The sequence below is a fragment of the Callionymus lyra genome, chromosome 6, assembly GCF_982586985.1.
Source record: "Callionymus lyra chromosome 6, fCalLyr1.hap1.1, whole genome shotgun sequence".
NCBI lineage: Eukaryota > Metazoa > Chordata > Actinopteri > Syngnathiformes > Callionymidae > Callionymus > Callionymus lyra.
In genome coordinates this window covers 23463734-23477143 of record NC_141823.1, presented here as the reverse complement: position 1 = coordinate 23477143, position 13410 = coordinate 23463734, and the positions used below count along the sequence as shown (strand labels likewise).

The 13410-nt window shown below is 37.6% G+C and overlaps 1 protein-coding gene across 1 annotated transcript in view; it reads left to right on the top strand.

Annotated features, from left to right (window-relative positions):
• The window catches only part of LOC148077634 (protein kinase C-binding protein NELL1-like), a 164252-nt gene that overhangs the window by 38256 nt on the left and 112586 nt on the right, over window positions 1-13410 (top strand). The window contains exon 4 of the mRNA XM_087794323.1: window positions 5673-5843. Within this exon, the coding sequence (XP_087650449.1) occupies window positions 5673-5843 (171 nt within the window). The remainder of the gene's footprint in view (window positions 1-5672; window positions 5844-13410) is intronic.

The following is a 13410-nucleotide window of genomic DNA, read 5'->3' as shown; positions in this document are numbered from 1 at the left end:
GTAGTATCTATCCAACCAAAGATTTATGTTCAAGTTTATATTTCACTATTGAAGGGAACTGGGGAAGAAGAGTAAAAAGCGTGTTCTGTACAATCTATTGTGTCTTTACTCTGGTGCGTCAACTGTCCTTGTTCAAGGTCAATGTTTATCATTTCTCTATCTGATAAGAATTTCAATTTCAATTGTTGACAGATGGGATCTGTTTTTATATCGACACACAGTTGGCTCTGTCTAGACGTGATATTAAGTATGTAGAATAAATGTTTTTCCAAATGTTTTTTTTCACTCAACGCACACTTTTACGATTGGATATGTCAGCCAGGTGACATGCATGGTTAGCCGTCTCCAGTATCACAGACAACAAGCAGAGTGACCCCCTTATTGAGAAGATAATGGGCTGTCAGTGGCCCTCCATAAAGCAGCTGCATGACACCTCGTGTGAAGCAAAATGACAGGATGATGTGGTGGAGGCCCGCCACTCTTTGGCAGCCATTCTTTCACTTGTAGATGGCCCTAGTGCATTTTGATGAAGCCCACTTGTCACCTTTGCGGCGTGTTCCCGGAGCTGTCAACACTCATGAGGAACCTGCTTCTGCTCACAATGGTTGCCAAAGGGTTATACACAGAAAATTGTACTACGGCTAGAAAAGTGTGATGGCTTCTATCAATGATTGTTGTTTCACAGTAATAATGATGCAACGACTATTAAAGTACAGGTTATCTGGATTCAGGTTAAATTTTTTTTAATATTATCATTACTATTTGTGTGAAGTATTCATTGTTTGTGTTTTTAACTTGCTGTTTAGTGATAAACATACAAAACACAAACAAAAATGTGATAATACATGTATAATACAGTTGCTTGAAAAGGGGGATACAAATTTTCATTAAAAATTCTGAAAAAAACATCTGTGGCACTGCAATAAGACGTCTTTAAATACATACCTAGAAAAGTACTTGGAGAGCGCAGACCTCTGCCAAGCTGCTTCTTAAATCGCCTTTTTCTTCTATTTATATAATAAGAAACTTTTTTGTTGGTTTCAAATTATCATCAATATAATCAAAGTCAAATGTGCTCAATGAAAATGCAGCTGGCAATAGCAATATTGAATTAATAAAACACTTGTTTGTGTATCCAGATGGTGATCTAGAACACTTTCAATCTTCAAAGAATTCGAATGAAGTCATTTTTATCCTTTTTCAGTCATGTTGCTAAATGAAAATAGGAGACATTAAGTAAATATGATCACATAACGTGACTCTTGTTTGTATGGCGTACTTGTTAAGTAATTGCTCAGCAAAGAGGCAACAATAGTGGAGGAGAAAACACTACTTTAAACAGAAGAGGTGGCTTTACTTGCCCCCAGCCAGTGGGATAATGAACCAACGTCTTTTTCTTGTCATTGAGTCGGAGTGCTAAAAGGTATAATTGGATCCACTAGCTGTCAATTAAAACAGCTGATTTGGTATTTTAAAAATCACTAGATTTAAGCAATATCATGGTGTGAAGAAGTGAAGTGAGACAGTCATCCCAGAGGCAAGTGTTGGGTTTGAATGTCTATTAATACTGTTTTTTTTATGCCTGAACGACAATTTTTACATTAGATTCAATACATTAGAAATCAATCCTCCTGCGCACTGCGGGAGCTTGTGAAAACCGGGGTCCCTGCTTTTGTGTGAGTCCTCTGGTGGATTTGCGTTAGTTCTATTTTCTAGGCGGCAAAACTAAAACTGCGCTGCAGCCACTTTGGTTGTGAGTCTGGGGTTTCAGTTGTTTAGATCATTTAAGGATTAAAGCTCACATTTAGACGCACATAAGCTGGCATTTGGATATTGTTTTTTACCCATCTATGGACATCCAGATCTGTAATGAATGTTTCCCCAGAGTTGAACTCTCAAATCAGCACTGATTTTTAATGTTTAATTTTTCTTTGTAGTAGCCTGTAGTAGACTCAGTGGAACATATGATACATCTTCTTCTCAATACACATTCATGACAGCATATATAAAAGCTGATTGAAATACTAGAACATATCACTGCGGCGTTAATTAGTCAAATAGTTTCAACAGTCTAGATGTGAAAAACTGTTGCAAAATCCACGTGTTATTTATTGCTCATAACTGTTAAGAAAGTGTTTCTTTGAAAAAACTGTGAAAGCGTATAACCGTCATGTTCAGTGACTATCATGAGACATCTGTCTCAAACACACATTCACTCGTTCCCTTCATCATTTACCTCGGGACACTATAGTACCTCCCCCTAAATGTCCTATAAAATAAGGGCTTATGCTGAAGTGGCGTTAATGTCTCTGATGATTATTTCATGAGTCAAATCAGTCGAACAGTGTGTCTGCTCATTAATTAAATTGATGCCTCTCTAAAGCCCAGAGGAGGCTTCCATCAGTTCGGGGACGAAGCTGGAGAGCTCCTACTTTTTTACAATTAAATTCTTCTTTAGCTGACGAGAACGTCGGCCCCGCTGCATCATGGTCCGGACGAGCTGCCGGATAGACAACCTTGTTTAACTCCACAGAGATGTGGTTCACACTGCAAACAAAAAAAACCTTCCACTTCTGTGCGAAACCAACCGGCTGTCATGGTGGATTCTTGAGTGATTTAACCATGTACACTAACATGTCTTCTTGCTGCTCTTCCATTTACTCAGAGGTAATTGCTTCATTATGATGGAAGCCTGCAGAGTGGGGGGCTGGTGGGCAGCTCTTAGTGAGGGGGGGAGATTTGAGGGCTTTCATAATAAACCCTGTCTGATCCCTCGTCACACCTCTTAGTGCAGTTATTTCATTTTTATGTGATTACAATTAACATAACACATGTTGTCGTCACAACATAAAATAGTTTAATTTGCAAACTAGAACCCTTGATTTTTCTATAGCATATCTTCTGATTATTATTATTATTTAAAAGAAAATAGGAAAACTAAACAAACAAAAAACTCCAACATACTCTTCAGTCTCTACAAATAGATGGCAAGAATAAAGCAGCTGTATGGATGGCTCCAATGGATGTGCCATGTACATTAGTAAAGAACATCAGTTTAAAGAAGACAATATATTGCATATTGCAAAGGATATGACTAATGTCCGATTCACACAGGGTAAGTATAACCTGGGAACCTCTGTTAATTTGTAATAATTGCGGAGAATGTCTACGTTTTAATCCGGTGTGAATGCACCTAAAATAACGCCGAGGAGGGGGGGTAACTTACAAAACACAGAGGTCCCCAGGTAATACTTATCCCGTGCGAATAGGGCTTTTTTTACACAAACAAAAGACAATTAAAAAAACAACAACTAATGAACCAAAAATGCATGTTAAGCTCATCTTTTTTCTAATGTATTGGCTTCAATGATTTCTATTCCAGATAAAATCTTATTATATTTTGATTATAAACAGTGAGAATAAAAATGTACTTTTATGGCAGCTTTCTTAAATTATTTAGAATTTTAACATGTTTCACCTTATGTACAGTTATTACAACACAAAGATGTAATATATATTTCAGTTGGACAATTTTTCATCAATGATTGTAGACATCAGCTAAATTATTATTTAAAGGCTTTGCTTCATACAAAAAAGGGTAGGACTCTGTTGAACCTTATGGGATAAACATGATTTTAAACATAATATTACATATCCTAATAATAGCTCTGACTCGAGGCCTTTTTCTAGCCCATAGACGTTCTGTCATTTTTTTTTTTTTGGTAAACGAGAATTAAAAAGGTTATGGGTGAATATTCAACCATATCACCCTAACTGACTTTCCATGAAGTGTCTCCTCCCATAATATAAATATGCATGAAGGGTAGATGAAGCTGTTGAATGCCTCAAATCCCTTTTTGAGTTACTCTGCATCATACCGATCGAAAAAGTTTGATTGCCTTCATAATGTCTCAGCGTTGTAAGACGCACAAAGAGAATCTGAAAAGCCTTTCTCAGGGGGTCTTGGGCAGCTGGTTCGCTTTTTATTTAGATGAGGATTAACTTGAGCAGCAAGAGACGAATAACCTGCAGTGGTAACTCAGTCTTTTGTGGCAAAAAACATGTTTTTGTGTTAAGTTGAACTGTATAAGGCTGAGCATCTCATTCATATAAGCGTTTGCAGGGTTAGGCACAAGATGTCAACTTGTTTCGGAATAAATGATTGTCTTTGCTCGTGGCAAGTAAGGCTGCGTATAAATATGAATTTGGTGGAAGAAGAAGAAGGAGAAATGTGCACATTTTTCATCACAATGCTGCAGTCTAACCTCTTTGGTTCCACTATTATTATTCTTAATTCAAATAAGATAACACTACTAAATAACTAAATAACACTGTCTGGCAGAGCAAACGAATACAGTGGAATCTACGTGTTTTGGATGCATTTACAACTTCATACATGCCAATACTTATAATTCATTAGGAGAAAGAAGATAACTTTGACAAGATTTACCAAAAATATTGATCTGGAATTTATGCATCAGTCTTCATTCGGATTGAAACTCCATTTTGTAAGTTAAAGTGCAACAAGGAGTTCCTGTACAATCAATACTGATCAATATTTTACCGTATGTTATGGCAAGAAAGCGTGTACTTGATGAAACAAGGTGTAGACTCAGAGATTCTACGTTTTTTTTCCACATGTTGAGATGATAGATGGGATTAAAAGTCTAATCTAACCTTCTTTGCAATGGTCAGTCTCGTACAAAAAGAGCTATTGAGGTTCTGGATCTGTAGCCTGTGTGTTATAGTGTTTTTTAGGTCCTACTGTTATTTGCTGTTGAGTGTATGATCAGGCTGATTTATTGGGTTCTAGACCATCACCATGTTTCAATACATCATTACTCGACTGCTTTCCTGTTAGCACCAGCAACATATGGGCTTTTCTCTGTTGTTCAGGTGGAAGTGTGACTCAAAATAACACCTTGACAGTCGTGTTGTTGCACAGAACGCCAGGCCCCTAATTAAGCTAACTAAGGCCAAAGGTGGTCGACGACTGAACAACTCAATGTCTCATTGACCAAAATAAGACAAGACGGGAAAACTTTCTCTGCATCACATTAACACCTGTGGTTGCAGTGAGTTCCCTGGGGCAGTACCCCAGATACTGTGGGGGGAAAAAACTGTGTGCATTACATCGATCATGTTGCTTTTACATGACAACAGACCTATCGCATGATACCGTGTATTAAAACAGGGATAATGATGATTAAGTTAAGTTGTATATTATGCACGAAAATATGTGTCTTTGAGCTTGTAAAATGTCTTAATTATAGGTTTCAATTTTGGGTGTGGATTATGATTATTACTCTTTAATACTCACTCTTTGGGTCAATGTCATCTCAATACATCTGGTTATCAGAGGAAAAATTAGTTTATAAAGCATTGGCAAGACGGCTTGTGCGTTAGATTTGTAATGTCTGTTTTGTCATTAAATATATTGCTGCTAGTGTGTGTTTAATGCTGCAAGCTAACTTACAAAACCACTAGATTGGTTGTGTGGTGGTTGTTTTTTGTATTTTACTTATCATAAAATGTTCACTAAAGGTATCAAATAGCATAAGTTTAGAGGGGACAACTCTCGAATTAAACTTGACGTTTCTCTTGTTAAAACCTGCGGACTAGTTTTCTATATTGTGTGTCTGACTTCTGACCTTCTCTCCTCTTTCCTGCAGTTACTTTGAGCTGGAGAGCAGTGGGGTGAGAGAGGAGATTCGTTACCACTACCGCTTCAAAGGCAAGCCTCGCTCTGAGTCCTTCCCATACCGTCTGGCTGATGGCCAGTGGCACAAAATCGCTCTCACTATCAGCTCCTCGCACCTTCTGCTGCATGTTGACTGTAACAGGTAACGCATCTTTTTGAAATCACACATCTAATACGCTGTCTTTATCCATCATGGAACATATTTGTCGGTGGCTACTTCAGTAAGTTTGATAGCAAACCACCACCAGTTCTGCATTTAGAAGGTTACGTCTTATGAGCTCGGCTCAGACCTTCCTTAATATAGTGAAAATAAAAATTGCCTCTACGATGACCTTTTCTCTGAAGAAGCTCTCTGTCTGAGTTGATCGATAAACACACTCTTTAGTTGTGATGATGCAGTGCAGCCTTCGCCCTCCTTCCTCGGTGTCAGGAAGTCATCACGTTTCTGCCTCTTAAAGCACTTACTTACACAACAGCAATATGAAGGAGCCGTCCACTTGTGAGAAATGTTCCTACACCTCTCCGAGATACGAGGCTTGATGATGTATAGTTTGGTTGCAACGCAGTATTGATTCCTCTCATCAGTCTGGGGTTTTGCCGATGGATTAGAGCTGTAGCTGCTGAAGGACTTCAGAGGAGATTGAAGGACAACTGACTGTTATTAAGGAGAGAAGATCAAGTCTCATGATAACGTATAATTTGAATGTGAGTAACGGATTAATGACACATCATCAGTCAGTAAGAAAATCTAGAAAAACTCCCTCTGGGAAAATTAATATCCTATATTTAGAAGAGTGATACTGTGTTAAAAATGACAACAAAAACCTTCTTTTAGATTGCTGGATGAAAACACTTTCCCCATTCAAATACACACTATGCAGAGCCACTATAAAATGTTATACTACATGTTTAATCTATCATTAAAAACTAAAGCAAAACAAAAAAAATTAATTGAATATTTTAAGTCATTTACTGTTTTTTAGTCATGCATGTAAATACTGGTACACATAACATTGGAAATAAGAGAAAGTTTTGTTGTTTCTTCCTAAAAAGCCACAATTTTAACATTTGAATGTGAATCTAGGGTTGGGCGGTATTGCTTTATATTCATTGAATCCCTTTAAGAGAATGGTATATATCGTGGTATCTATAAGCTACATTGATTTTTAAAACAACAAAGAAAAAAGCAAAGCTATAATGCATTTGTTAGAGTTTTATTGTGCAAAGAAAGGAATGTGAGAACAGAAGTAAAGATAGTGCCTCAGAGGTACAATCATACAAAAATTAACAAGATACTGTTAACGGTACTCCAAAATAAGTTTTTGGAAAAATAAAACTGTAAAAAGATTCTTTTAACCGAAATAAGGCTTCAACTATTTTTTATATATACAATATTTAAAAAGTCGACAAGTCGTGGATAAATGAAACAATTATTCAGATAATTCTTAAAATGTTGTTAAATTTAGCACAAGGTCGATTTAATTATGAGTGAATGATTAAAAAAGAGTACTTTAATGAAAATGCACACTTGTTCTACTTTGCTGCTGATCGGCGGCTTCTGACAAGTAGTAAAGTTCTGTCCTTTTTTTTTTAAAAGGAATTGTATTATTTAAAAAAATAAATAGTACAATAAAATGCATTAGCGTCACGTCTGCTTCTTTTGCAGAAATGGATCCATTGTCATGGCTCTCTTAGTAACACACTAATGTCTGGGATAATGTTCAAGCTGTCTTTTAAAGCCAAGATATGAGCAAAAAAATGTACATTCAAGACAATAGGTTTTGTTTGTGACGTCTCAGTCTGCCTGTCTTTTAGTAAGACTCCGGCTCTGATTCGTTGAAAACCAGCTCGACAAGTTTTCTCTTTAAATGTTCTTGTATCACAGACGGACTACCATTATGCTTTGCCAACCATGCAAGTAGTCCTTTTTATGTCCAAGGTACCTAGACAAATACACTTTGTGTGACTTGTGTCCATTATTAACTAAATATTTTAATATTGGATTAAAAAGAATAGCTGATATTGAGATCCCTGGTAGATCAAGGTGCTGGAGAAGAGTTCATCACCATAGTAACCAGACCTTTGTTAAATTCTCCTCCGACAGTAGTTCTGTAGCAACAGTAGTGAAAATGCATTTCGACCGACAGTGTTTCAGAAATAAAATCAACACATCATGATTAATTCTAGTGTCCATGTAGTTTCACCACCCCAAGGACAGAATCCTCAAGGGCACATCAATAAGGAATGAATGTAAAGTAGATCCTGTTAATTATTTTACATAAATAATTGAAACTGATTTGAATAATCCCTCAGAGAAAATACATTTTTCAACTCACTAAATATTTGGAGTAGTTTCTCATCCTAGGAATAGCTGTGGAGTGACTGATCCTCACCTTCAGTGCTCAGTCTGATAACAGGTCTTAGTACTGCAGGCCCTAAGTCACACTAAGCTGTTAGGATCCAACCTAAATAAACTAGTATTTTCGAAGAGTTAAATGGAAAACGCTGAATAACACTTTCTTGTTTATTTAAATAATGATAGATTAGTAGCTGATAAAAACTTACCCAATACACCCAATGGCCAGAATTATCTCCCATGTTTTGAATGGTTGGGCAATGATGTGCGTAAAGGTTTGGGTCGACGAGTGATAACAAAGTACGAGCGATAACAAAATAATAAAGAGTCTGTCTTGCACCATGCAGCTTATCTTGATGGCTGGGCCACGGTCAGCTAAATGTTTTCCTGGAATAGAAGTGAAACATTTTGACTTGGAATATTATAATTTCCGAGTTTATCATATGTTGGCTCAGGGAGGTGGTTCTGCAGCTCGACAAACTGTCACTTCATTTGAAAACTGTTCCGATTGTCATGTCAAGTACATTTGTCTTTTCCCTGCAGCTCTCGATGAAATTGTTTCGCTCCTCTCTATATTGACACAGATGACACAGAGCTACCTGATAGTCCCTGGCTTTTGTTTGACACATCCGTGTGTCAAAAAGCTCTCTGTTTTACAGGCAGTCACACTATCGGTCCTGTCTCGAAAGTTTTGACAGGTTCATGCATTTATGGTAAATGGACCATAATGCTTCAGTTGAAATGCAAGGGCTCCTTTTGAAATAGAAAACCAAGTCATTTGATTTTATTCCAGTAAAAAGGAAATCACCATTATCGTTGGGCTTATGTTAGACAGGGGTAGGGGGTCTCCACGCAACCGGGAAAGAAAACCAACATTACTTCTGCTTGACTGCATGACTGAAGACACTGCACTGATCCGCCTTTCGACCCCAACGAACCCTCTTGCACAAACCGATGTTGAGTTGATGTTGAGCTACTTTTTTCCTGATTACCTGCATTAGACTTGAGAAATACCTCAATGTAAAATGTAACATTATATAAAATACATTTTCTGATATTTTAACACTACAGTCAAAATTCCCTCAATCTAATATCAACAAGGTTTTATTATGATGCCTGGTTCTGTTAGATTGTAGATGAAAGCTTTTGACTCTCCTATCAGCATTTCCCACGATGAATTCAAGCACATAAATGGTGGGTTTCCAGTTCTCTAAATGAACCGGAGAGAGACACTTGGCACTCATTTTGATTCAGACCTGAATTTAAATTGAGTTAAGACTTTGGCTGTGATTGTCCCTGTGAGGCATGCCTTTGTCTGTGGGTCATTTCAGACCGTCCAGTGGGTCCCAGAGGGCCTGAACTGCTCTTGGTGCCGCTTAGTCTCTGCTGCCAGCTCCTAGTCTATGCAGGCCCAATTTCAATGTGTGATTCTTTTTTTTTCTCAATTTTTTTGGATGCCATGGCTGAGTGCACTTTAGAGAAAAATCTCCTTTTTCTCTCTATGGTCCTTATGGGGTGGATCGGCCCTTAACAGAAATTAGATGCACTTAACCTCCTTTTCCCCTGTAAAAAGCAAGTTTTTCAAAATATCTTGAAAAGCTGTTATAAGTCGTGAAAAGGTTTTAAGAGATTAAGATTTGTGTTTTGTAAACAATGCAACTAATCTGGCCAAGCTCTTATTTATCCCTCAATTAAAAAAAAAAAGATAATCTCCAAAGGTTGAATTAATGCCAACTACTTTTGGTGACAAGTCCGTCTCAGTCTAAAGCATCTGGTACAACTTCAACAATATTTTTAGCGGCTGATGTATAGATCGGACAGGCGATGCAAGCACACTGCAGCTTTGTTTCAACAGCCTTAGGGACCCTTGTGGAGTCTGCTGCCGCTGTGGAAAGCATTAAGAACAAGTCACACAGATCGTTTTGGGACTGAAAAATGTGTCTCCCTGTGAGGACATTTCGGCGTACACACTCTGGGCATAAACACTTTCTAATATTCAATGACGACACTTAATTGTGTATTGAGTCGAACTTCATTCATCACACTTGCGCTAGAGTCAAGAGATTTGTGAAATCTTGAAGGAGACCTGGCTTTGCTCAGCAGCTTTCCTGCTTGTGTAAGCAACCTGAGCATATTGAACACATACTGAAACTACTGCATTTCACCACAGACTTTTCTCCTTATGTTGTCAACTTAGTTGGGCTGTGCACTCAAACAGTGAACAGAAATCAGAGGTCATTTAAAGTCACATAACTAGACTTCAAAGAGAAACAACAAACTTCTCTCTGAAGCAAAGGACTCTACATTAGTAGCCCATTCATTCGATTTTGTATCTCCTTTTTGATTTCGCTTGATGGTTCAACTGAAATTAGCTGGCTCATTCTACATTCTAGCTCAGTCATTTTACATTGTTTGTCGTAAAACATTATAAACATGTCAGCAGTGACAGACATGGCAGATTACGCTGACATTGAGGTAAAAAAGGCTAATGCTCTGTATATTAGAATACAAATGAGAGTACGTTCAGGGGGATTATTATGGTCTTTACACCAAAAGCGGTCGCAGCGCAGCAATACTTTCGCTCCCTGGAAAATAGAGCTAATGCCAGGACTCAGCACTGATAGGATCCTCCGGCAGGAAATGAGTGATAAAGGTTAAGCATTTGGTAGATAAAAAAAGAAATCAGACTTTCAAGACGCTAAATTGCTTTTGCTTTATGTCTTTACTTTACCGGTGAGTGGGCAAAACGCATGCCTCCTTACTTGAACGGGATGCATAAATAAAGTTGTAAATGTACATTTATGTAATAAAGTATTATTTTAATGCATTTGCATTTTCCTGGAATGACCCTATCGGGCCCCATACTAACACACGACAGACAGACCTAGGGTTTTATATATGTAGCTGCTAAATATGCATCAGTTAGCTGGAGCATATAAACTATGTGGGTCAACCCAAAAAACCCAATGATGAAATCTGATGCATGAGCAAGATGTGAAGAAAAGAATAATTAAAAATGGTCCTATATGGATGTGTTGAAGCTAACACTGAGCTTCAAAACTGCTACTAATTTCAAACCCTACCCTACATTCTTTCATTAGCTATTTTTATCAAATTGCATGTTTTATTGTTAAATGAACAATTTAATTGAAGATTTTGTCTCCAACAACTCACACTCACGCTAATGAAGGAGGCTGGACGCATTCCACCTCAAAGATCTAATAAAGAGGTGCCCTATTTACGACCATCTGACATAAAAGACATTCTGTTTTCTCATTAAAGAAGGCAGTGAGCTGTTCATTTGTTCCTCGAGCTGCTAACCAGCTCATCTTCTTTGCCAAAGTGATCATTAGTGTAGGAACAAGGTGGTTGCAAAGGTGGAACTAAAGATAAAATCTTTTCGATGATGCTCATCTGTTTTTTTATCTTCCATCTTTTCCATGTGTTTTACAGTAATGTGCCCAAATGTTTTGATACAGACTTTGAAAAGATAATAAAATGCATCAGTGATCTTAAACCATGCATGAAAAACGAGAAATGTCACTCTAAATAAGCAATCCGTGTGTAACATTTTAATTTCCTGTGAAGGGCAGTGGCAGTGCAGCTCAATGGACCAGAAAACATTCATTACTTCATTACCAGATCATTGATACCGCAGCATGCCTTGCCAAGAATGATAATGAGCTGAAATCAGGTTAATAATGCCACATGATACTGTCTGCAACCTTGACTTCTTTGAAAAAATGTCCAGCTAGATGGTTGCAGATACCATTGAGTGAAATGCCTTACTGTGTGAGACCAGGTGAGCCTTTTGTCGACACTTATTCAAAGGCAGCAAGCAATTAAAGCAAGTAACATTGCGTAGCTTCAGGCTAATTAAGGCCCAAAGGATATTGTGTGTGACCTCTAAATCCCGCCATCAAAAGGGCATCATTCAGATAATCCAGGTGGCTCTAAATCCTCTTTTTGAGTAATTACAGCACCAAACCCCTGGCAGCCCAATCATAAGAAATTAAATGTCACCTAGTCGTTGTTTTGAAATTCAAAATACAATCCCGTTTAATAATCAATAAATCTTAGAAAGGTCTATCATTTATATTTTTGTCAACATGCTGTTGACAAAATTAGCAATTATTGTGATCATGTGGAACAACTGTACTGAGTGATATTTCTCATCGTATAAATGATTTTATCTTGGACTGAAGCAGTACCACATGCCTAAACATTATTATTGGTTTATGTCGTAAACGCAAGAGCAGTAAGCGAAGAGGATTACGACAGCGTCATTAACCTATTTCAACTTGCTACTTGGATAATTACAGTGGTATGAAGGAACAAACTTCAAACAGAAGGACTCTTCCTGCAGCAGGTGTTATGTGCAACTAAGCTTGTCATTGCTGTAGCTTCAAGTGCAGCCACATTGAACACATTGCCTGCGTGAATTTCAAGTGAGATAGACTAAAGAAGTGTAATGGCAATACCAAGGAGACCTCAGGGACTCACAGCTACAACACTTCTCCCTCAATCACCTGAAGAATGTATCGTTTTTATTTAAGAGTAAACACTTTATAGGATTTTTATCTGCAAGAGATGGTTTTATCAACAGATACGGTTGCAGCAGAGGTGGGGTCTCAACTGCTTTGTAGTCCAGTGGGAAGCAGATTTTCTTTCTTTGGGAACTAGGCGACAAAGATCTTCATCTGCATTCATTTGGCAGAATCGTGTCTTTCCTCCTGCTGTGAGGGCTTAAGGAATGTAGGTCATTTGCTCAGTAAAAGTGGAATCAAAATGCTCCAATTTTAAATTCTTCTTTCAGCAGTCATTTCTATTTTCACTTCCCTTGAGCAACCACACTGTCTGATAAACCATTTGTTAAATAGTGCAGATCTTTGGTCTACAGTGGGTTTCTCTGTGACAGTATCTCTGTCAATGTGTGTGATGACGTCATTGTGAGGAGATGGTTCCTTCTAACTGTAAAGACAACCTGTATGAATGAAATGTTGAGTTGGGAAAACATGCATAGAGAAACCATTTTTGGAGATATTTTTGCGATTATAGCCGTATCAAAAGGTTAACTTTCAGAACATCTAAGTTATGGTCGATTTAACTTTAAAATTGCCTCTAGGTAAAAAATACCTGAAGAAAGGAGCACCACCTTTGAGTCTTAGTCCAAAGGAAACTATTATATTTACGTGAATAATAATTAATTAATTGGCCTTATTAATTAATTATGAAACACTAGTTTGAATCAATCTCATTAACTGAAGTCACTACTTGTTGTCGTGATTAATGTTCTTTACTGAGTAAGAGGCTCTTAAATTGATAAAAATCTGAAAAATTGTAAAGGCAAGAC